Source organism: Caretta caretta, chromosome 25, assembly GCF_965140235.1.
Source record: "Caretta caretta isolate rCarCar2 chromosome 25, rCarCar1.hap1, whole genome shotgun sequence".
Classification (NCBI taxonomy): domain Eukaryota; kingdom Metazoa; phylum Chordata; order Testudines; family Cheloniidae; genus Caretta; species Caretta caretta.
This window is the reverse complement of record NC_134230.1, coordinates 14,259,236-14,284,953: the sequence shown is the minus strand read 5'-3', so window position 1 is coordinate 14,284,953 and position 25,718 is coordinate 14,259,236. Positions and strand designations below refer to the sequence as shown.

Sequence of the window (25,718 nt, the reverse complement as noted above, 5' to 3'; positions counted from 1 at the left end):
TGATGGAGGCCGAAGGTGCATTACACTACAGAGCAGAGTTGCCCTGCCCTGATTGCTGCTGGCCTTCCAGGAGCTGAATGCAGGAATCAGAATCCACACAAGTGGGAACAGAAAAAGGAATTATCTTTATTTGTGAAGTTTGATAACAGACGGAATATTTCAATGCTAACCCAACAACATACGTGATGAATACAGACTGTGTGGTGCATTCGTCCGCTCGCAGGCGCCTAGTCACAGAGAAACACTGAGATGACTCGAGCACAAGGAAACATGCAGTGAATCTGCTCCCTGGCAGATCTGAACATGAACCCTGCAATCACTCCAAGATTCAGGCCCCCCCCCCCGCAGCGTAGAGACATTTAAAAAGAGACTAACAAAACAGTGTGAAATAAGTTAACTAGTCACATTTGCTCAGTTTCCAGCTTTAAAAGCTACCCCCTAAGTTGTCTTTGTTGTTTAAGAGGGTAAATAAAGCAGCCCTGCTGAGAGACAATGGGACAGGAAGCCTGTGAGAATAGCTATGGCATTGATCAATTGCAGGAAAGGGGGAGGGAAGTTCCTGCAAATATCAGAGGATTTCCCAGGAGCCAGACACCCCCTTTGGTGCCACATAGAGGTGCTCCTGAGTGGGAGCACATACAACACCCAATCCTAGCTCTGTAAAGTATCTCTTATAGCTGTGCATAACTGGCTTCCCACCCCTTTGGGTTGGATCAGGTCTCCTCTGAAAGGTCATTGAAACAGTTTCTCCCTGACATGCACAAAGCAGGGCAGGATGACAGGGCTCCTGGGAAGACACAGCATGCGGACTGCATCCAAGGTTCACGCTCACCTACATGCGCACCTACATGGAGATGTCAGTTCTCTCTTTAGCTCACTGCAGGGCCTCCGACCAGAAATCAGGGAAGGTGGACAGATGCACTTTGACTCAGGGGAAGCGCAGTGTCTGCAGACACACTCCAATCCCTCCCGTCCACACCACCTTCTCTCCAGATTAATTTTACACACTGCATAAAGTCAGCAAGACACCACACAAGTCACACTCCCACCTCGCCCTCCCTGCACTAACACTGAGATCTAGGACAAAAAAAAGACCGCCAGTGACCAAAGACTACCAGCAACAAAGGGGCTAATGTTCACAGGTAGAAAAACCCTCCCACTGCTCTTTTTTAAAAAAAGTGTGTATTTTAGAAGCTACAACTTAAGTTTGTTGCTTTAAAAAGTGAAGTAACTGAATTGCAAGGACGCCCTAGGATATTCTTAGTGTTACTTTGCAAAACAAAACATCCAGGTGATCTTCTCAGCTACATGTCACCTGACAGGAGAGAGAGAGAGAGAGAAGCCAGTTAGCCATTGCTGGGACGTCCCCAACCCAGGCAGTGTTATTTCAGACAGCTGCGGGGGGTGCTGCACTCATAGGCAGTACAATGGTTTAACTAGTACAGCCAGAGAGAAGATGGCCTTGCGGGGAAGGCACTGGACTGGGACTCAGGAGATCAAGGCTCGACGTCCAGTTCTGTCACTCTGTGTGCGCGGTGTCAGGCAAATCACTTAGGATCCGTCTACACAGCAGCGGGGAGGCTGCTTTCCAGTGTGGGTAAACAGACACTCACTAGCGGTGCTCGAGCCAGTGGGCTAGAAACAGTGTGGCCGGAGTGGCACGAGCTAATCAACGGAATACAACCCCCCCTGGTTCTATACTGATGTGGCTAGTGTGGGCTGCTGCAGCCACGCTGCTATTGTTAGCGTGCGAGTTCAAAATGGGCTCGCATGGTGGTTCACTTGCACTGGGAAGCACCCCCAAGCCGTGGCGCAGAAACACCCTAAGGCCTTGTCTACACTACAAAGTTATGTCAGCAAAAGTTATGGCACTTTAATTAAAGTCACGGTGGCGTGTTCACACTAGCTCCTTGTGTCGGCAGAGGGCGTCCACACAAGCAGCTCTTGCAACGAGACAGAAAGCAGTGCCCTGTGGGTAGCGATCCCACTGTGCGACTGGCTCCAGGGTGCTTTGGGAAGGGTTTGCAATGCCTCATGGGGCAGGGGCAGCGTCACATGATGCAGGTTTCTCAATCCCTTCGTGCCAGGGCATCCTAGTAGATTGTCAGCCGCTTTTTTAACTGAAGTGTGTGGTGGGAGAGGACAGTGGTGTGGCAGGGGAGACAGCAGGCTGACCATCTTATGCTGAGGCAGGGGGAAAATGCCCCCCCCACCTCTCACACACACACGTGAGCCCCTGGCTCTGCTCGGCATAGCAGGCTCTCCCAAAGCAGCCCACTCTGCCCGCCTATGGTTCTGTGATTCCCGCTGGGAGCAGCATCCTGAGGAGCTCTGTGAGCTGTCGGTGCTGAGGGATGGCAAATCAGCGCAGCAGTCTGTCCTCCTCCTCCCCCCCCACACCCCTTGCAGCAGCAGGCTGCCTGCTGCCGTGTTCCTAGTGCAAGGCAGACCAGGAGCATTCCACACGAATGATTTGCAATTTGTTCCCCAAGCAGAACAGCAGGCTCAGCTTCCCAGGGGCTTTGAAAGGGGAGGGGCGCATGCCTGCAGGGATCAAAACAGTGAGCAGAGCGGTCAGTGCAGGCATTGTGGGATCCTGGCAAGGCCAGTTCTGTGGACAAAAACAACACTGTCTACGCTGACGCTTTGTCGATTTAAATTTGCGGCAAAAGGCTTTATGCCTCTCGCTGAGGTGGTTTCATTTTGTTGGCAAAACAGCGGAGTTTTACAGCCAAAAGTAGCTTTGTTGGGTATACACCTCCCCTGTTTTGTCAGCAACATAGTGTAGACAAGGCCTAAGTCTCTATATCTTGGAGAGGGAGCGAAGGCACAGAGGATCATCCTTTCTCCCATCTTTTGTCTACTTCGATTCTTCGGGGAAGTGACTGCGTTATTCTGCCACTGTGCCTAGCACAGGCGTTGTTACAACAGGCGATTGTTAGAGTCCGTTTAAGGCCAGAAGGGACCACCAGATCATCTAGTCTGACCGCCTGTGAATCACAGGCCACCAATGCCGCCCAGCACCTGGTGCACACTAAACCCAACAACCGAAATGAGACCTAAGTATTATAGCCCACCAGGCAATAGACTATGACATGTCACAGGCAGAGAACAGGAAAGAGCAAGGCGCACCAGTGCCTGAGGCCCTGCAGTTGGGCAAAGGAGCTTAAGTGAGGAGCCTTTCCCCAGTGTTAATGATTTTGGCTATTCATTGAGGGGCAAGGGTTTGTTTTTTGTTTTGTTTTGTTTTTTTTAACCAGTGTCCCTTTGATACAATGGCTCCGGATCACCAGCACATGGACCCCTGCGAAGCTGGAAGTACCCACTGTTTCCCATTTCCTCCCTCAGTCAGGGGCTTTGGCTGCTGCTGCCCCTCTGCATCCACTAGCTCCCAATGGGTGGTGCCAGACCCCACAATCTGTTACCCAGGGCTGGAGCAGCCTATGCTTCCAGCAAGAGGAGTTCAGCTGGCGGCGTTGGGGGCCAGAGCCAAGGCCTCAGCACTGGTTGGGAGAGCAAGCCACACCGCGTTCTGCAAAGTGCAGCCAGCTGAGGGTTGAGGTTGTTGCCGAGATGCCTCACCTGACCTAGTTAGCGTTTCTCTGGCGGACGTTCTTGTCCTTATGGTTTGGGGCGTTGCTTTTCCTAGGCAAAGTGGGAGAGAAGGCAGTGAGAGGAGAGCCAGGACTTCTTAGCACAACAAAGAAGAAACTGCCTGGCTGCGTAGAGAGCTAAGAGCCAACTCCCTCCCCACTGATGAAGCACGGATCTAAAGTGGACAGATGTAAAAAGACAGGCATCCAGGACACAGCAGGATATGGTTATGAGCCATCTGAACATGAAAGAAGTCTGCTAAGTTACTGTTCCCAACTGAACACCGTGAATAAAGACCACACTGATGACAAGCAATTGGAAGGCGTTTCTGGTAGCCTGTTGGCTCACTAGGGCAGTGGCTCTCAACCTTTCCAGACAACTGTACCCCTTTCAGGGGGTCTCATTTGTCTTGCATATCCCTAAGTTTCATCTCACTTAAGAGCTACTTGCTTATAAAATCAGACACAAAAAAGTGTCACAGCACACTAGTACTGAACAATGACTGACTTTCTCATTTCTACCATATAATTATGAAATAAATCCACTGGAATATAAATATTATACTTACATTTCAGTGTACGGTATACAGAACAGTATGAACAAGTCATTGTCTGTATGAAATTTTAATTTGTCCTGACTTTGCGAGTGGTTTTTATGCAGCCTGTTGTAAAACTAGGCAAATAGCTAGATGAGTGGACAACCTCTGCGTACTGCCCGGGGTATGTGTACCCTTGGTTGAGAACCACTTCACTAGGGCAACTAGCCAGTTTGTTCATGCCCACAAGTATGCAAAGCACACCACTGCATCCGTGCCAGCATGTCATATAAGAAGAGAGTTGGTACTCACAGTGGTGCAGACCCTCCATCATCATCTTCAGGCCCAGGATCGCATGGTAAGAAGGAAAAAGAAAGGTCAGGATGCAGCCTTTAGCCAAACATCACGTCCTGTACACCCCACCCAGCCACCGATCCCTGATCCTTAAGAGCCAGCATTCTGAACAGGCCATTCTCTAGAGGCTGCAGCATGATTACAGGTAAGATGCCATCCCATCCTGAGCCTCCCAACAGGCAATATAGCTGTCACTTCACCAGGGTATAGGGATGTGAATTTAAGGGCCAGAAGCAGCAAGAGCTGTATCCTTCCGAGGTGGCCACCTGTTTTTTGGCAAGTAGTGGGCTTGGCTGTCCCAGGGATGTCCCTTTATGGGATGCCGAGGACAACTAAACTCCTCCCCCAACCCAGGGGAATTCTTGTACCACAGTGACTGAGGTGGATCTGAAGGTCACACTGCTGGGGATCCGTGAAGCAATGGCTGGGCAGCTGTTTACCAACCAACAGTCAAGGCTGGAGCATAAGCAGCCTTCACAACTTCAGTGTGCTGGGCATTAAAAAAACCAACCCCCAGCCACTCCCAAGAGGTATTATTCCTCTCTGGCACAGAGCTGGCGCGACTTGCCTAAGTCAGCAGCAGAGCCACAATTACACCTGTTTCCTGCCTCAAATACTGCAGCCCCATTGATCCAGCCGCATGTCCCAGAGCCCAAGCACTGACATTCACAGACCCTGACAGCAAGCGAAGATTGCATTAAATTAAATAGGAGACTTTCACGGAAGTGGGGGGAGCATCGGAGGTACTGTGCCCCTGCCCTATACACATTCTGCCAAACACCGTGCTCTGGCTACATCAACAGCACTGTAACTAGGGAAAGACATCTCTGGTGTCACCTGACTTGCTCAGACCTTTCACCAGTTCATTGGAATCTGCCACCCTCTAACAGGAGAGGGCTGCGTGCCATCATTTCCATGGTCCACACTTCCCCCACGTGCTGCCCAGCGGTAAGGCTCAGGGTACTGCAATTACACGCAGCTGGTGAGAGGACTGATGCAGAGGGACAGCTGGAGCTGTCTCTTCCACTTACCATGTGAGGTCCCACCCAGCAGCAGAGGAGGGAAGAGAGCGGAAAGATAATGCCAGCAGGGACATTGCTCACAGCCATGTTCTCCGCCATCCCAGAAACCCATCATCACATAACCTTCCAGGCCAAGCCTTTGCGCTGGCTCATGATAAGCTTCTTGCAATTCCCTTCATCAGAGGGCCAGAGTTTGAGGCATCTTTTTACAGAGCCAGAACTGACTGGTCTGCAGCTAGTTTTTAGGAATTTATAATCCCCCCTTCAGAAGTTCTTGGTAACGTCTGCTCAAGGGTTTCCAAACAGATGATCCACAATACAAGTAGCTGAGTAATTTATTCTCTGCAATGTGATTGGCTACTACCGACATGACATCACTGTGCTAGGAAGAGATGAGGAGGGTCTCAGCCTTCTGGCTATGATCAGGGATGAGTTTAGCCAACACCTCCAATCAGAGGCCGTATCTATCCCTGGCTGGGGCAGGAGGCACTGAGCAGAGCAGTTTTCCCCCTTAACATCTGATCAGAAACCCCTCCAGAAGCATCTCTGCAAGTGGGGAAGCCCCCTCTGAAATCAAGACACTTTCATCCCCACCCTAATCAGAACGGTTACACCCATATGCTGCAGAGTTCCTGGGATAGACACGACCCCTAAACCCCAGAGTCCAACGACCCCAGGTGCACCTTACCATCAAGAACCTCATCCGGCTTTCTCCTTTTCTCATAGATGAAGATGATGGTGACAAGAACCAGCACCTCAGCCACAATGCCCAGGAAGGGCCACAGCGCTGCCAGGCGGCTACGAACCCGCAGGCCCACGACGGCGCCATCGGTGCCCAACTCATTGGTGGCGTTGCAGAGATACTCGCCCGGGTCCTTCTCGATGTCCAGGTTAGCAACGCGCAGCTCCGTCTTGTTCCCGCTGGACTTGATGATGAACTGCTCTGTGCCATTGATGATGGGCTGGAAGCGGGGGGAGGAAGCCAACGATCAGGGGCAGCCTCTCATGACTGTACTACTAGCTATTCCACCCCACACAGACCCGCCTCGCTCACTGAGGCGCCTCTGGAGCTACCTACCTGAGGATTACAGCTCCAGGTGAGAGATAAGCTACCCCCCCTCCCCACCACTCCTCCAGGAAGAGAGGTCCCCCAAGATGCTCACCTCATTCACACCGTCTTTTATCTTGTACCAGGTCCACTGACTAACAGGAGGATATGAGTTACACTTGCAGATCAGAATACCAGTGTCCCCCTCGTTCCCATGCTCGGATTTCTTGTAGGCCGTCACGTGTGGCTTAACTGCAGAGAAAGGCAGCTCAGACAAGAGGGATTTGGCCAGCCTGCGTGGGCTGCGAGTGCTGTAGGCCAGCGAGCCAGCATCCTGGGCAAAGTAGCCATAGGCTTGTACGTCAGTCTGAGAAACAGGCCTCTGCCTCCCATTCCCCAGCTCTTCTCTCAGAAGACTGAGCTTTGAAGGTGCTTCCCAAGCAGGCGATGAGAGATTAATGGCTCAAGACCACCTGGTCAGCTATTAGATCTCTTCATCCCCTGTTCATATATCCATGGGGATCATTCCCTTTGTTCAGAAAGCCCGAGGGTTGATGCACCTTTGGTTCTGCTTCCCCAGGCAGCCACTGTTCCGTTTACAAGCTGCTTGATACTAACTCTAGAAGAAGCTGCCTAGTAGGAATCTATCCCATTCCTTCCCCATTTACTACCAGAAGCAGCTGTAAATTGCCAGAGCTGAGAGAGCACATCTGCCCACTCCCCTTACCCAAGAGGAGATACTAAAATAGTTACCTGTCACGTACACAGTCCTACTCACAGGGGGGTTTGTTTCGAAGACACACTCGTACACCCCTGAGCTGTCTGCATTCACCTCCCCTATTCTGTAAGAAGAAAGGGACATAAGCAGGGAGATTTAGGGGATGTCATGGCCTGTCACACTACCAGGAGCAGGGAGACCATCCTGTCATTAGTTCAGAGGCTGGAAAGAAACAGCCAACTCCAGGCTGTAGGCAGCAGGGCTGACCTTTTACCTATGGGCAAGAGACATAGGCTGACTTTTCTGCTTAGGCACTTGAATTAGAGCTAAAAAATATTTAAGCCCATCCATATGTTTAGCGGAAGCCCCCATACAAGCCTTCCCTCCCCTGCTCCCCCATGCCCTTAACCTGTACTGGGCCTAAGGTCTGTCAACTCACAGAATTGTCCACCCAGGCCAGACTGCTTGGTTTTAAGTTCCTACCCAGACAGATGAACCTGTAAACTCACCATCCACTCCTTCCTATCTATGCCCCCTTCACCCACCAAGGATATGTCTACACTGCCGTTAGACACCCACGGCTGGCCCGTGCCAGCTGACTCAGACTCATGGGGCTTGGGATGAGAGGCTCTTTGATTATGGTGTAGACATTTGGGCTTGCGTTGGAACCCAGGATCTCAAAAATTGCGAGGTGATCCTAGCCCCTTAGCCTGAGCCGTGCAAGCCTGAGTCAGCTAGCTCGGCCTGGGGTGTCTAATTGCCTAGGATGTGTCTACACTACAATCAGACTGAGTTTTCTTTACTCTGCAGTTAATGTGGAGCTGTGAATAACAGGACAAAACTAGTCAGCAAAACCAAAGTTCTGAAGCACCAGAAGTGAGGTTGTATTCAGTGTAAACTATCTCCAGCATGCTCCTCTTTCTTTCAAGCAGCAAAGGACTCAGAGGCTAACTTAAAATGAACTCAGTGGCACAAAGCTATCACAAGACGTGCAACCACAAAAAAAAAATTGAATAACCAAGTTAGCAAGACTCCAGATACACTGTCCCACCTGTCATGTGACACATCAATCCCGTGATCACTCTGCAAATCAGACAGCTAAAGAGGCAGCACAATGGGTTTAAAAGAAAGTTACTGGGAAGTGGCTGCTCAGTTCCTGTTCAGAAATGCCCACCAAGCCAGGACTGCACGTGGGGCAATGCAGCGGATTTCAAAAGTAAGAAAATCAGATCAGGGCAGAATAATCCCGCCCGAATCCAGAACCTGTCGTTTGTGTCTTGGGGGGTTTGCAGCGACAGGATTTGATGGATTACAGCTGCTTCACAACAAACGCTCGATTCTGCACCGTGGTGATGCCCAATGCGGGGGGCTGAATTTTAGTGCTGTTATTGCACAGAGACAATGGGCGGTTTGTTAGTTCTGCTGCACTCGGAGCTTTCCCCCTTCCAAAAGCCACTCAAGCTAAGGAATTGAGGTCACATGAGGGAGGCTGGGTTAGAAATACTTTAATCCTTGTTCAGCTCCCTGTTGCTATGGGGAGAGAAGCACGTCAGCTCTGCCGTACAAAAGGACATGATGCCTCTCTGGCTGGCTGGGCCAGTGCCAGCAGGGGCTGATGGTAACGAGACTGGAAAGCTTGTAGCCTCGTTACAATGGGGCTGGTATTCCAGTTCCCGGTCCGTTGTAACTAGCAGGGCAGCTCTCTGGGGACAGTGGACAGGACCCTGGAAGCATACCAGAGGAGGACTGCGCAAGAAAATCTTTCCCGACTCAAGTGCAGACAAACAAAAACATATCCTGGAGTCTCCTGCACCACATGTGGCCCTCTCCAGCAGCGGGACCGTTCACTTCCTGTCCAGAGAGTGGGAATGCTGGCTTGGTTTGTCTGAGTGCCTTCGAACACTTGATTTTCATCAAAGCTATTTCCCAAAGCTTATCACAAGGAACCTAGCTGTCGCGGTTCTGCCCAAAGTCAACAAGGCAGACAAGTCAGAAGGAACGAATTGAGGGCACTGGAATACATACTTTTAAATATGCCTTTCGCCTACTGGGCAAGTCCCAGTCTCTCCATTGGTTCGAGATGTGACAGTTGCCAAGTTGGGACCAGAACCTCATCTCTCAGGCCCCGACACACACAGCACCTCTATACAATGCTGGAGCACTAAAATCCCACCCGAACTTTCCCAGTCCTGCAGAGGACTTCCTGGCCTTCAGGATAAGTTTTAGGACTCCAGGGCTGTATCTGAGCACCCCCGACTGCACTCACGATTGCCACTTCAGGCCAGGAAATCCAGCAGCAATCCTTTGAATTGTTGCATGAACTCCAGAGTTTTTTATCACCAGACAGTCCATCCCACTGCGTGTTCAGGAGGGATGCAAAGTCAGAGAGGCCAGATATGTAAATAGCCTGAGGCCATGTTACATCTTGTACTGCTATAGTTTAGAAGTGGGAAGGAATTTCCTCTCTGGAGCACACTGGCAGGGAGCTTGGGTGTAATGGGGTTGGGGAAAAGAAGTAAATTTCCCTGCTCAGTGCTTTAGAAGGCAGGCTTTTTGATAGCATGAGTATGGTCAAGTTTTCTGCAAACAAGGGGGTCCTGAGCCTCAATGAATCTTAGTCCTGATAGTCCTATTCTGTTATTGTCCCCAAGGTTGGATCCTTCTCTGAAGTACCTGCCCTATGTTCATAGTTAGTTCCACAACATTGCCATTTGGGTCTGGCTGACCTGAAGTATCAGCTGCCTTAGATATAACTTTTCTTGGGACAGACCACAGCAAGAACAATATCCCTTCTGCCCGTCCCCCACGCCCTCAGACACCTACTTGTAGAAGGTATATCCAAACGTTTCCTTATCTGATGTCAAGATCTTGTCTCCTTTCTTCCACATACGGCCCATGATCAGAGACTGAGGGTTGGTAATGTTACAGGAAATCACAACATCCAAGCCAGAAGTCACATTTGGAGAGGTTTCTACAGTGGGATCTGCATTCATAACAAACCTAAGTTACCATGTGGCATTTATAAATTTCAGCAGCCGTTTCCCCTGCCTTAGGACCTTTAAAACAAAACATCTGTATCACTCACTGTCTCCATCCCAGCTTTTCACTTACCCTCACAACTTATAAGTAACTGATAAATGGTAACAGCAAGGGAGGGTGCAGGAGGAGTCAGACAACCAAGTCTTGATCACATTTGGCAAAAAGGCAACTATGTTCTCCTCGCACCCCTTAGCAGAACAAGGCAGAATCACTCTCCAAACCATCTCTAGACAGTTTGGAGCACCTGTGCTCTCAGGAGTAGTTGTTTTTAATAGTCCATCACAGTTTTTCATTGCATATTTGAGCAATTACAAGGGCACAGTTCTATAAGCAGTGTTATCATTAACTCCATTTTTTCATACCTGAATCTGTCAGCGTTTAAGAGATTTAATTTCACCTGGTGATAGAACAGAGAGGATCACAGTCCAGTCCCTTTTTTGGATGGAAACACAATGCAAGTCTGTGAGACTGGAATCCAGCCTGCACATCTGAAATCAGTGTAGCTTCATTGATTTGTGTGGATTTACACAAGTTTAACAGGAGAATCAGATCCTGACTCTCCGAAGTCTGACAAGAAAGTTGATCTAACCTGTTGTCACACAGCTAAGCGATCACTAGAGGAAAAATTCTATTCATAGGGAGAGGAAAGAGTCTCTGGGAAACCAGTTCAATCAATGGAAACTATTAAGCAGCCAATATAAAACATGAGGTCTTCTACTCTCCCACCCCACCCCTCTCTGAAGGAACATTTCACACAGGGCTGAAAAGCACTAAGGATGGTAAAAAAAAAAAAAAAAAAAAGCTAAGAACTACTCCAGCAGTATTGTCTTCCACTGGATTTCTTTGCATCACCTAGAACATTAGCATCACCTAGAACATACACAGCGAATGCTACAACCATTTAGTTCCAATGATTTCAAGAGCCAAGATACCATCATTTAACCAGTAGTGAGGTTAAATTTGATTTTCATGCATTAGTCCAAGTTTCAGCTACTGAGAGGGAAAAGATCTCTTCTAGCTCAAAAATTGGACTTTTAACTCTAAGTGAGAGAAAGTTTGGTCACTTCCACAGTACAGATAACTACAGTCACACTATCAGTGTCACACAGACACATACGGCCGTTTCAAAAATGGTTGTATCACCAGAAACTAAAAAATAATTTGATGCCCACAGCTCGTACTGCTAGCAAGGAAGAAAGCATAAAGCAAGACTGGTCACAGGAGCAGAAGTTGGAAGGAACTGTAGGGAAGGGCTGGTTTGTCAGTGGTGGTTAAGGCAGAGTCTACCAGCAGAATCAAGACTGAATTCTGCAAGTCAGCACTGGGACACCGGAGGTATCTTAGGACAAGCAGCACATTCTAGTTCTTTGGGCTCTGAAAGGTACAGGATGGTCAGACCGTGTTTTGGTTGGGAAGTCACAACCCTTTTTGAGCAGGGCCACTGTGGATCAAATCACGGACGGTGAAGGGGATCACAGGAGGGTAGGAGTCTCTCAGTTCTACAGCCAGGATGGGAGGGTGAGGAGAGTTTTCAGGAAGTCATAGGACACAAGTGCGGGGGACAGACCTGGCAAAACACTCAAGACATCACAGCGTCTGAGCAAGTGCCAAGGCCTCAGTGTGGCCACTCACGTTCGATGACAAAAACGTTCGCCTGGGAACGGATCCACTTGACTTTGGGGCTCTTCGACAAGTGGTTGCGGTCGGGGTCGTTGCTAGCCCGGCACTCATATGTGCCCGAGTCGTTGATAGTGAGGTTTGCGATGTAGATGGAGCTGGTAGAGTGCAGGTTATAGGTGGCGTTGATTTTGACACGGTCCTGCCGTGCGCCATCCCAGAGCTGAGCATAGGTCTCGTTCCACTCATCTCCCTCAAACCACCATTGGATCTCAGGGATAGGATTGCCAAGAGCCTCGCAGTGCAATTCCACACTGTCCTCGGTCAGTTTCTTTTGAGACAGTGGTGACTTTATAAAGCCAGCTACGAGTTGGAGAGGTATTAGTGCAAAGCATTAGTACAAAGAGAGCCACACAGATTTTAGCTGTTTTAAGAAGGTGAACCACATTATTGCTTCAGGCAAGCACACCTCCCCCCGACCCCACGTGCGCTATAGCCAGCCACGCTGTTAGATATAGCGACCCAAAACAATGCTTTCCACCAGCTCTGCTCGTCTGCATTTTACAGACTACTACCGAACCAGAGCCCCCAACCAGCAGCGAACAGGGAGCTCACACACACTACTCAGAGTGGCGCATGCAACACAACAGCCACTGTTTACGCACCCTAGCACAAATGTGAGGACTCTCCATCTGCCCTGCATAGCAATGCTACAAGCCCCTGTCAACTTAATGTTGAGCACGGAGGTAAGTAAGTGTTGCCGTAGGGGTGGAAGAGAAAGAAACCTGGAAGCGTGTCGGAGTTCTTAAATAGTTTGGAAACTGAGCCGGCAGGACCAGGTATATATTTTTTTGCAACAGAATGTGCCCCAGCCACAGAATCTGAGCTTTGATTTTTAAGAGAAGCAGCTAAGTTTTTAGCCCTTACAGCTGTAAAGGACATCCCCCACATGTGAACAGAGAAACCAAGGCAGTGCTATCTGCCTAAGCATGCAGCGAACCTAGAAGAGGGAGGCAACAGCTATCCCATTGGGATGGCAAGGACACCGACTCTGGAACCTAATGACAACACGGTTAACTACTCTGCTGTTAGTCGTGCGCTTACCCCTCACTGTTAAATGCAGTGCTGGATATTTTGAGAGGAACTGGTTGGCTAGCACTGAAGGTTACAGTGGAATTAAGAGTTTGACCCCCTCTGTGCCAGCCCAGAAGCAGGAGGTAAAGAGGAAGAGGCAGTCCCTTCCCCAGCGCCAAATTATCAGCATCTTGGGTGCCAAGACTCTTCCTCCCAAAGCTTCCAGCCACCTGTCATTCATAAGGCTCAAGGCACTTTGAAGGTGGGAGGCACATTATCACCCCCGTTTTGCAAATGGGGAAAGAGACGTCAGAGTTTTGGAGGTTTTTTTGGGTGGGGGAGGTGAGAGAACATCACTAGCCAAGTTCAGTAGCACAGCTGGGAATAGGACTCTAGTCACCTGCTTCCAGTCCCATGCCCTATCCTCTGGACTGGGTGAATTATCTTCGTCACATTTAATTCAGTTACAAAACCACCCCACGTTTCTGGGAGTTTACTGGAAGCTGTCACAGATGTTTCGATGTGCTGCTGCATGTAACGTAAGTGAGGGAGCCGTGCTGCAGAGTTTAGACCCAGTGTGTCACAAGCCTATTACATAGCAGGATGGCTTTAGTAGGGGGTGGCAGCATTTCCATTAGGAAAAAAACCCAAATGATTTCAGGTGATCATAGGAGAGGCACTGTCTCTTTTACTGAGTCAAGAGACTACTCATGCCACTGCCAGCTACCACACTAGAGCTGGCAAAACTGATTTATAAAGTGACTTCCAAAATTCTTCTCACCTGGAGAGTGATTATTCAGACAGGCAAGTGAGATGTATTATTACATTAGCCTTTTGGTGTAGAATGGGCAAGAAAATTTTGTACCGGGGCTAGTGAATTATGTTGCATTTGAAAGGCTACAAACACCCTAATCTGAGCCGTCTGTTTACATTTTCTTTTTACTATTACAGCATATGTGCAGTGATATGGTTTCTCTTATCACGGTCCAGATTCTACTCCTAGCTGATCCTACAAAGAAGCCCCAGCCCTGTGGGATATGACTATTATGGAAGTGAGGATGGCTGCAGGATCACAGCGCCAGCAGAAGAGATCAAACCCTTGATTAACCACAGATTGGTAGGAAAATGGATCAAAGGCATGAGATAAACTCATGTGCATACATATGGGTAATTCAAACATAGCTGAAATCCCTCCCATCCCCTTTAAGGTGATTTGGCGAGTGCCCCAAATAACCAGGGGAATGTGTCAAGCATAATTTGCCATTAAAAAGATACTCTCTATTTTGATAACCAGGAAAGCAGGCATTAATCAAGCTATTCCAGGTATTCACAGTTTTAAGCATGTTTGGATCAAAAAGAAAAAACAAACATCTCTAGGTTAGATGAGATTAAGAATTTAATGTAGAATTTGGTCAGTCACGCTAAGTCTTCTAAACACTCTACAAACTAGCTAATCCCTACGTTACAATTGGGAAAAGCGAGGCAGGAAGACTGAATGACTTCACCAAGGCTAGAACAAGGGTGAGAGTTCTATGAACTCAGACCACCGTTTGAGTATTAATCTATCACACTAAAAAAAACCTTTTAAAGACTCCATAATGTGAGCTTTTCAAGGGTCTGGGGTCGGGACAAAAGCCAAGGATTCACATTGCTCACCACTTTTTATCCCTAAAAGGATCCTGAATCATAGCAAATACCTTTTTCAGGGAAGAGGGCTGGACACAAGCCCCTTTAAAACTAGAACCAATCAATAGCACACCACGGGCTAAAAATCAGCCCTGGTGTAAGCAGATATTGCTCTCAGTCTTAAGCAGCATTTGCACCTAGTCATACCAGGGTGGAATTGACCCCGTGTCCACAAGTGATCCAGTAGCCCCCAGTCAGACAGAGTAAGGGTGACGAACACAGGCAAGTGAGTCATTTATAATGTAGCAAACAAGTTTTTGTATAGAGAGTTCTGTGCTTTATAAAAAAGACATGTCCCCATGTCCAGCATGTGAGACGTGCAAATTCTGCCCTTGCCTTCACATATTCCAAAGTCAGTTGACCAGACTTTAGAATTGGCCAAAGTCCGGCTTTCACCCCAGTCACGGTGACTGTGTGGTATTGTTCAGCGTTCCAATTACTGCAACATCTGCCAGCCTTCTCGGTGCTAGCTGATCTGTTCTGCTTCAGAAATTCTTGCAGACTTGCTCTTAATCACCCTATTGTGGACAGTTTCAGATATTTCAGCCAAGAAAAAAAGGGCAGTTACAACGTGAGAGTTAATAGCAGCTCTGTAAAGTAGTCATGCAAATTCACCAGCCCAGGCACGAAACTGACTTGCTAACTCAAGATACAGAGAATGAAGTAATTTTCACTCAGCACAGACAAGCTCAACTTTGTAAGGTTACATAAGTCAAGGCTACATAGACTCCAGGAGTGCTTAGAGGGTAGGAGCCTGAACTTACTTGTTTCCTTTGTGCTCAAGGTAGCAAAGTCCAGAGGATTCACCTATTTCACCCTTTCCAAGATCTGGAAAAACAGCTCTGCACAGATGGATCTGTAAATCAATAGCCTCACAGCAGTCAGACCTGCCAGATACCGCACTGCTCCAGATTATTTGGCTGTAAAATGGCTTACAGACAATCAGTTAACTGTTTGGAGTCAGAAGCTACTGTTCCAGTTCAGAGGCAAGTATTGCTTAAGACCTGGTCTAAAATTAAAACATTAGATGGACCTGGCTACGCTGTTCAGGGTGGTGAAAAATTTCACACCCCGAGCACATTGGTAAGGTTGACCTAACACCCGGTGTAGACACAGCGAGGTTAATGGAAGAATTCGTCCACTGAAGCAGATTAATTACAGATCGAAAAGACCCCTTCCGTCAACATAGGAAGTGTCTATACTTACAGCAGCACCACTGTAGAATAGACATATTCCCTCCCCTTTCCCCCCCCAAACTCTGCCAAGGTCTATCAGTTGCTTTGCAGGAAATACCCTATTTCTAGAGAAGTCATTTTTGGGCAGTGCAGAAATACTGAGTGACGTCAGCTAAAACGACTGTGTTGAGTCAGGAGGTTTTCAGGAAGATCGATCAAAAACCTAGGGTTACTTATGACACATTCATCCTGTACAGTCACTCGAGACTGCGCAGCTCTCCTGCATGCTAACTGTGGTACTGCCAGGCCTCCCTAAGGAACGCAATTCAGCCTTTACGTAATCAAGTAAACTCCTGAAAGGGGAGGGGGGAGAGAGAGAGAGAGAGTGTGTGTATATATGACTATATGGGAGAGGGATCTTTCTAATATGATTTCTGTATGCAATTTTTGTAATCATTTTTGCTGCTTCTACATTTTTGATGCCTGAATGTGGGTACAATGGAATTCCCCCCACCCTCCCCAAAAGGACTCCACAAGATGCATATATAACAAAGGCATCAGAGGATATTACTCTCTCTACACACCAAGCTTTGCATACTTCTAGCACTGAGGAACTAATGAGGATCCACTTCTACTACTAAATAAGTAGAGAGTAATTTATACAGCTTTGCAAGGTTTTATTCGCCTGATCACAAGGGGCAAGTACGTTCGTGTGTTGTGACTGGCAATCTCTCTTGATTTTGCAAGACTGCTTGACTTTAAATCACAAGCCTGTGATTAAACAGTCTTAACTACCTAATTTTGAAGAGTCAAGGAAGCGAACACCATTCCTGTGAGAGCCTGTCCCATTTTAACTACAGCCTGATTTAATGGGGGCCATTAAAATAAAGAAAAGGAGTACTTGTGGCACCTTAGAGACTAACCAATTTATTTGAGCATGAGCTGTAGCTCACGAAAGCTCATGCTCAAATAAATTGGTTAGTCTCTAAGGTGCCACAAGTCCTCCTTTTCTTTTTGCGAATACAGACTAACACGGCTGTTCCTCTGAAACCGGTCATTAAAATAAAGGTTACTGCTACACATCCAAGTTGACTACAGAGTGCTCAACAAAATAAGTTGTTCCACGACTATTGTTCTTTAAGTTACAGGGCCCCTCATTCACAATTGAAACAGGCTAGAAGCTCAGCAGGTCTGCATTGCTCATGTGACACCCTTCAGTACTTGCAGTAACCAAGTATCACCCCCTATTGCTTATGGAAGTAACAAAAGCTCCTCCGAGCACTAACCGGGGCAAACTGGATGAGTTAGAACAGAAGACAGCCACCAAGAGAGCATATGGCATTTCCTGGAGCTGATGAGAGTTCCTGCTGTTGTAGAACATACAGGTACAACAAGCATCAACTCACTGGAATAGCAACGTCAACTGCTTGGTTTCCATTGGCCCTGGACTAGGAGGGGCAACAAGCAAGCAAAAGGACAGGACATTCTCTGACAACGGAGAACTCACGAGTGTATGAGACTCTGCCATTTTACAGCCTGTTCAAACTCTGCTGTGCCCCACAGGAAAAAACCACACAGGACATGCTAAATAACGTTCTCTACATGAAAGTCACCTTCACCTAAAAACAGTCACTCCCTCTGAGCTGAGGGAGGAGCTGCTGCATTATAACAGTCTGGCACATGTAGCTGACTGTCCATTGCCCTTTGGCTAAGCCTAGCAGCCATCCTCTCCCAGAGCAGAATATTGTCTTTTCAGCACTGAAAACCCCTTTGCTTATAGGGTTGACGCTTGTTCCACAGTCTAGGAAATGATATGTGAATGTTCCAGCTACTGATGGAGGCTCTGGATACAGCCTCCACACCCCCAAAGCCAAGTGGAATGTTTTATAGAACCTCAGGGAGCGCCAATGAGTAACCCAAGTGAGAGGTGAGAGAACTCCCGGGAGTCAAAATTCCTCAGTCTTCCCCATGAATCTGGCAGAGAACAGCAGGTTCCAAGCATGCACACAAGATACCTCTGTGTGGGATTAGCATGACCCAGATTTTAGGAGGGGACCACCAATTGTTCTTTCCAATAAGAATAGCCAAAAAATTATTTCTTGGCACTGCAAAGTTCTAAGAAGAGTCACCATTAACATACAGAAATCTCATTTGTCTAAATCTGTTTTCTTTTAAACCTATCATTACACATGATTAAGGGATTATAGAGGAAAAATATTTGCTTCCCCTTCCACTCTCATTTTGTTTATTGATAGCCCTTAATTTTCCTATTTGTGTGGGTCTCTCTCAACAACAAAGAAGGGAAAAGATAAAGTGTGGTTGGACAGCCAGGCATTGTCAAGGGGGCTCAGTACAGTATCCATACTTCTTAAAAAAAGTTAACATACTTATAAAATGTTTGGAGCTTAATTTTGTTCAATAAGGAAAGAGGGAAAGTTCCTCATACAGAATCATAAAGGAACTGAATAGGAAGAAAAAAAAACTTGTAAGCATTTGCCCAGATGTACTACTGGAATTTGTAAGAGCAGCTAAATCCATGTCCTCAATGCAGTCACGATAGTTTTTTACAATTTTTTGTGCGAATCAATGAGTTAGATCTGAGAATTTCGAGTCATTTCTCTCATCTACACACTCATCACTACAGACCAGCAAACCAGCCTGTCAGACATTTCCATATTTGCTGCTTTCAAGTTTTAATGATTTTTTTCATCCCAGTCCCATTAACAGAACCAAGCTATAAATGGAAGGTTACTGAGCTCCATTTAAAGGTTCTGTTTTGAGCCAGACTCACTCTGTAACCTTTAAAGTTCTAATAAAAGAAGCCAGGATGTAACTACACTGACACACCACACAGTTCTCAGAGCAACAAGCTACCGAGCTGCCCAAATAGTGGCCTGAATTATCCTACTAAACTATTTTTTCCAGGGCTTTGCCTAGTGCTGGCACCCTAGCTGACATCAGACACTGTGGCCCATGGTCTCATTCCTTGGGAAAGAAGAAGCTGGAAACACAAAGCTCAGGAAAATCCATATCATTGCAGAAACCCACTATAGTTAAGGGCACACTGCAGAATGGACTGGTTTATTGGAATCTCCCTCAAAGCCTTCTTGACGTTAAGATGTTAGCTACAGCATGCGGTTTTGATGGAGAGTAGGGAAGGAAAGAAGTTGCCTGTACAGAGACCACTCTATTTAAGCAAAAAAAAAAAACAAACAAAAAAAACAGCTGCACAGACAAAGCCCAATAGCAAAAGAACAAGTTTACAGCAAGACCAATACTTGATAAATCACATCACAGAAAGACATTGGCATCAAAAATCAGATGTAAACTGACCAAAGGGATAGACATGTGACTACAGAAGACGAGCTAGGAAAGTTCGATACTACTGACAGGTTGCCTAGAAGCGCCAGTTGCTCGCCAGGCCATTGTACTCTGACGCATCTGAAAGAGAACAAATTAATCTGCAGGAGAGAGGATATATGCTAGCCAAAGCTTACTGCTTTGCCAGGGCAGGAGGAGGAGGAGAAGGGGCCGAAACGGAGAGGTGTTAGTGTCCTAACTCTGATTTCCGAAGCATCTCATGGGAAATGAGACCTTTACATACAGCAGCACAAACATTAGCCGGTCACAAACTACATGCGAGCCACAGACTACCTTAATTTTGAAAAGCAGTGCTAGGTATTAAAGTGTAGGGTTAGTGTCAGTCCTTTACAGAAGAATTCAAGCTCACTACAGATGCATACAACATGCGGAGGGAGGAATGCAAATGACCCATATGTAGTCCAGAACATCAGCTGTTCTAGTTTACTTTGTTGGACACTGTGTCCCAAGCCTTAGGGGATGGAAGGCTTGGGGGGGAGGGGGCGAGAGAGATAAACGCAGACAATTTTCTGCCTTTAATCCTGCTGCGTAAACAAGATGCAGTTTTGCTGTGGGGCAATGTGAGAGCAAAGCCATTATATTACTATCCATGCATTTCTCTCCCCCATATATTTGCCTCCTCTGAGTTTTCATGAGGTACCAAATGTATTTATGATTTAGACAAACCACACACAGACCAAAGATCCCACAGCCACACAAGTGTGAAATAGGCAAGACACCATAACTGCAAGCCAACCCAGCAATCCCTGAAGGACAAAGCATTTCCCATCACTCTGTGCAGTGTTAGGCTTGAATTAGAGTCCTGGGTCTTATTTGTTCTCTAAAACCCACTATGGCCTAAGGCACACCCGTGGCTCTGTGTAAATAAATCCAGCAAACTTCTTTGATAACAGCACAAGAGGTGGGAAACTGAAATGTCACAAAGCAGCAGGAAATGCCAAAGCCTGGCTCATTTACAGTCATATTTCTAGCCATGCCCAACATCACGCTAGTGCACATCTTTAACATGGCCACTACACAGGCATTCCTAGGTACTACTGGTACATTATAAACACTTAAGAGATACATATGGCAGAATTACAGGTTTCAGAGTAGCAGCCATGTTAGTCTCTATCCGCAAAAAGAAAAGGAGTACTTGTGGCACCTTAGAAACTAACAAAGGTATTTGAGCATAAGCTTTCGTGAGCTACAGCTCACTTCATCGGATTCATGTCAGAATGGCAAAATTATTGCTCCATTAGCAGATTACCAACTGAAGTCCCATGTACACATTTACAGGGTTTTAAAGTCTGAAGATCAGTTACTATTGAAAAAACCTTTTGAGTTGATGAACTCATGCTCTGACAGTAACTAGACTGTCAACAAGGAGCCTCCTTAGTTTTCTCTCTATTTTTTGTTTTATTTCAAAATGAACAAAACAGAGAAATGAGAGAGAGCATCAAACCAGCTTCCCATTAAAAACAGAAAATGCTAATTATAGATTAACATTTTAAGGGAGAGTTTCCATCAACAAGTACACTCATGCTCCCAAGGGGAGATGATGGGCTGAGAAATGGCAGCTCACAGCACTTCTGGGGGGAGTGGAACAGTCTTACACATAGCCCACTCATCCCATCCACCATTTCCTTGACAGCCTTACTCTGCGGACCACCCGCAGGCGGAGAGCTCACCCTGGGGAGACTATGCACACCTGCTTCCCAACACTCCCTCAGCTCAGATGCCATCCTGGGACAGCAGTCTCCGCCACACCCCTAATCCCACCCCCACCCTCTTATCATGGGAAATGGTGGTACATGTCCCTAGGGAAAGAGGGTAACCATCCCAGATCTCCCTGTGTTTGGGCACATCCTATCTTGGGGTGAAAGTAAGGAACAGTCCCATATACCATCTCCTGGCTGGCCCCCACCCTACAGTGGGATAGGCCCTCGACACACACAACAGTCCCAGCTGCAGCTCCCCCAGGATGCCAGGTCCCTCACCCAAGGACCATATGTGCCATGCCTCAGGGGGGACTCCCCCTGTTCACATGTGCCCCAGACAAGCTCCCACTCCTTCAGGGTTTCAGTATTCCAACTCAGGAAGTTCCCACCTTATTTTAGCAAGGGTGGGGGAATTGCCTTAAGCTAGTCTGCCCCTCATACCCAACTTCCTCACCACAGTCCCTCTGTTCCCAGCCTCCCCCTCCAACACCTGCCACCACCCACAAGAGCTCCCCCCAGAGGTGTCCCAGTCTCCCCTCACCAGCGGGGTCCCCCTCATCAGAGTCCTGGCCTCCTCCTCACCCACAACCACCCCACGAGTCTGCTTCCCCCCCAACCCCGGCAAAATCCCCCCACAAGCCTCCCTTTCCTCTGGATCTCACTCCTGCCCTTCTGGGTCTCAGTCTCCCCCCCTCCCCTTCCGCTGTAGGGTCCCCCATGAGCCACCCACCAGGGGGTCCCAGTCTCCCCTCCCCCTTACAGGTGGTCCCCCCTCCCACCGCAGGGTCTGCCATGGGCTTCAACCATGGTGTCCCAGTCCCCCCCAGATCTCCCCACGCAGGGGTCCCAGTCCCCCCCTCCCACCGCGGGGTCCCCCCCCGATCTCCTCCACGCGGGGGTCCCAGTCCCCTCCTCCCACCGCGGGGTCCCCCCCCGATCTCCTCCACGCGGGGGTCCCAGTCCCCCCCTCCCACCGCGGGGTCCCCCCCCGATCTCCCCACGCGGGGGTCCCAGTCCCCCCCGATCTCCCCACGCGGGGTCCCCCCCGATCTCCCCACGCGGGGGTCCCAGTCCCCCCCGATCTCCCCACGCGGGGGTCCCAGTCCCCCCCGATCTCCCCACGCGGGGGTCCCAGTCCCCCCCGATCTCCCCACGCGGGGGTCCCAGTCCCCCCCGATCTCCCCACGCGGGGGTCCCAGTCCCCCCCGATCTCCCCACGCGGGGGTCCCAGTCCCCCCCTCCCACTGCGGAGTCCCCCCGCCCAGATCTCCCCACGCGGGGGTCCCAGTCCCCCCCTCCCACCGCGGGGTCCCCCACAGTCCTCCCCCCCGCGGGGTCCCAGTCGGCCCCTACCTGCCCCGAAGGCGCCTCTCCCGGCGCACAGCAGCGCTCCCAGCAGCACTAGCCCCGTGGCCCCGGCCGCCCCCATCCCCGACGCCGCTCGCTGCACCACCGGCCCCGCCAAAAGCCGCGCCGGGCGCGCGCCAAGTCACCTCACTCCCTGGCAGCCAGCCCCGCCCCTCCGCCGCCCAGGCGGCCAATCACCGCGCCGCAGAAGTGTGGGGAGGGGGGGACGCCCCGCCCACTCGCCGAGCACCGCTCCGCCCACTGACCTTCGACAACAGCGAAGGACGGAATCCGGGAGGGGACATGTGACCGTCCGGGCCCTGTCCTCAAGGAGCGGGGCGGGGCGGGGCGGGGCTGAATGAGGAGAGTCACGTGCGCCTGTAGGGCGAGGGAGAGGGTGCGGTGCAAATGAGGGGGGAGGAAGGGCTGCTGCGGGGGAGGGGTTGAGGCAGGCAGGGTGGGGGAAGGGCGGGCGGCGGTTGAGGCGGGAGGGCAAAGCGAAAGGGGGCAGTCGAAGGGGGGAAGGGCAAAGGGAATGGGGGCAGGGGGTGAGGGAGGGAGGGAGGCAGAGGTGGGGGAAGGGCGTGTGGGGGGGGGTTGAGGTAGGACGGGGGAAGGGCCAAGGGACCTGGGGCAGGGGGATGAGGGAGGCAGGCGGGGGGGTGGAGGAAGGGCAGAGGGAGCAGACACTTGTGTCCAGGCTTGTCTCCATCACTGGCCAAGTGGCTGGTCACTTGCCCCGGGACAGGGGTTTAGGGTTGCCAACCTTCTAATCCCACAAAACCAAACATCCTAGCCCCGCCCCTTTCCGCAAGGCCCCGCCTCCGCTCTCTGTGTTCCCCATCCCTCACTTCCATTGGGCTTCGTCAACGACGCCAGCGCTAAGTGAAGAAGCAAGGTTGGGGCTCTCTCCAGGAACACCCTCTAACCCGCCTTTATATCCAGGTCCCACCTAATTGGACCTATTTGTCACTATGGCTCAGCAGTACTTATCCTGCCTCTTTTACCATACAAGCCTTGGCTGATTTAATGGAAGAGCTGTACATTCCCATACAGGGCCAGAGCCTGCTAGCCTTTTACAGGGGGTACAGTAACATTGCCCGCCTGCATAAGGTGCTTTGTTACCTAGCTCCTTTCATCCGAAGGGAAGTGCAGAAAGTCCTATTAGCTGGAACATCCTCTGCACCACGGTAGTACCTAGGGCAATAGTACCGGGTGCTGTTACAGATTCACAGAAATGTGGGGCTGGAAAAGGCCACCTAGTTGAGCCCCCCAGGTATATTTAACCCCTGACAGATTTTTATTAAGCTGTTCTTAAAAACCTCCACTGATGGGGATTCCACAGCCTCTCTTGGTAACCCATTCCAGTGCTTAACTATCCTTATAGTTAGAAAGTTTTTCCTAATATCTAACCTAACGCTCCCTTGCTGCAACTTTAACTGATTACTTCTTGTCCTACCTTCCGTGGACATGGAGAACAATTGATCGCTGTCCTCTTTGTAACCGTCCTTAACATATGTGCAGACTATTATCGGATCCCCTCTCAGTCTTCTCTTCTCAAGAGTAAACATGCCCAGTTTTTTAATCTATCTTCACAGGTCAGGTTTTCTAAACCTTTGATCATTGTTGTTGCTCTGCTCTGGACTCTCTCCAATTTGGCCAAGTCTTTCCTAAAGTGGGGCGGCCAAGGCTGCACATTATACTCCAGCAAAGGCCTCACCACTGTTGACAGGTTTCAGAGTGGTAGCTGGGTTAGTCTGTATCAGCAAAAAGAACTCACCCCTGTTGAGTAAAGCTGAACAATTACTTCCCATCTCACATCCAAGACTCCTGTTAATGCTGCCCAGAACATAAGCCTTTTTTGCAGCTGCATCACATTGTTGACTCATATTCAATTTGTGATCCACTTTAACTCCCAGATCCTTTAGAGCAGTCTTACCACTTTGCCAGTTATTCCCCATTTTGTAGTTACGCATCTGATTTTAACTTCCGAAGTGAAGTACTTTGCACTTGTCTTCATTGAGGCCATGTCTGTCCGTACAGCGGTGCAGCTGTCCCAGTACAACTGCAGCACGTCTGGTGAAGATGCTCTATGCCAGCAGGCAAGAGCTCTCCCATTCGCATGAAAAACCCCACCTCTGTGAGCGGCATAAGCTACGCTGGTGGGAGAAGTTCTCCTGCCGACATAACGCTATGCATGCAAACGCTGATGTCAGTGTAACTTATGTTGCTCAAGGAGGTTGAATATTCACACTCCTGAGCAACGTAAGTTTTGCCAACAGAGGCTGTAGTGTAGACGTAGCCTGAATTTCATCTTATGTGGAACTGCATTGGTTTAATTGGGATTGCAAATGGGCATAAGTATCCACCCAGCTATATCCCTTTGCAGGATTGGGCCCAAATCTGCACTCACTTAAGGCTTGGTCTACCCTGAAAACTTACATCAGCGTAGCTACGTTTGTGTACCAGGGTGTGAAAAGTCCACACCCCTGAGAGGCGCAGCTGTAACAGTCTAACCCCCAGTGTGGACTGCACTAAGTTGACAAAGAATTTTTCTGTTGACCTAGCTACTGCCTCATGGGGAGGTGGATGACCTATGCCTACAGGAGCACCCCTGCTGTTGGCGTAGATAGTGTCTACACTGAAGTGCTATAGCAGTGCAGCTCCAGCTGTGTCATTTCAAATGTAGACAAGCACTTAGGCACCTGGAAGGCTCTGTACATGTGAATGAATCCCACAATGTTTAATGGGATGACTCATGCAGGCCCAAATTCCCTCACGAGTTTAACAGCTGGCAGGATCGGGATCTGAGACTGTACATTCTTCTGGACAAACCATTTGCTGTCAAGCTCCCAGCACATTCTTGGTGCTATGTAACTGGTAATAATCAGAGAGTGAAAACACCTCAGAAGGACAGTGAAATCGACCAGCCTAGTCTAGTTTCGGTTGAACAAGAACAGCTGAAGTGGGGCACTTGCTATTTTCAGTTTGTTCCAACCCAAAAAATCAGCTTTGAATTAAAAGACACACAGAAGGACTTGTGTATGGTTAAAGATTTCCAACCCCAATGCATGTCACTTTCTAAGCTGCACTAACAGCATCCACTATAGCATTTATACTATTAATTGTTGCCAGTGTACTTGGAGCTGTACAAGACATGACAGACGAGACAGTCCATTTGTAGGGCAGCTTAAAGTGTAAACTGATGGATAACACAGTGAGAGATCCAGGGACGGAATCTGGCTGAGACTAACCTCATCTACTCCAGCAGCCTCAGTGCCAAAAATTGCAAACGTCTTAAGCTTAGTGACAAAGCATTTCAGATGCCCCAAAGTAGCACCGGAGATTGTACATTTTGCCAGTTAGATACAAACATCTAGGAGCAGATATATTTCCTCTGTACCCTGTATATACTAGGGATCCCGCTA

The 25,718-nt window shown here is 48.9% G+C and overlaps 1 protein-coding gene across 1 annotated transcript; it reads right to left on the bottom strand.

The window, feature by feature from the left end:
- Positions 1-106: 106 nt before the first annotated feature.
- Positions 107-22,406, bottom strand: BSG (basigin (Ok blood group)). The gene is made up of 9 exons (XM_048830822.2): positions 22,297-22,406; positions 11,943-12,290; positions 10,095-10,254; positions 7,307-7,395; positions 6,669-6,805; positions 6,194-6,467; positions 4,442-4,466; positions 3,583-3,645; positions 107-1,315 (listed from the first exon to the last, which is right to left on the bottom strand). Exons 1-8 carry the CDS (start codon positions 22,370-22,372, stop codon positions 3,588-3,590), a joined length of 1,167 nt encoding a protein of 388 aa, XP_048686779.1. The 5' UTR covers positions 22,373-22,406; the 3' UTR covers positions 107-1,315; positions 3,583-3,587.
- Between the last annotated feature and the right edge of the window lie 3,312 nt (positions 22,407-25,718).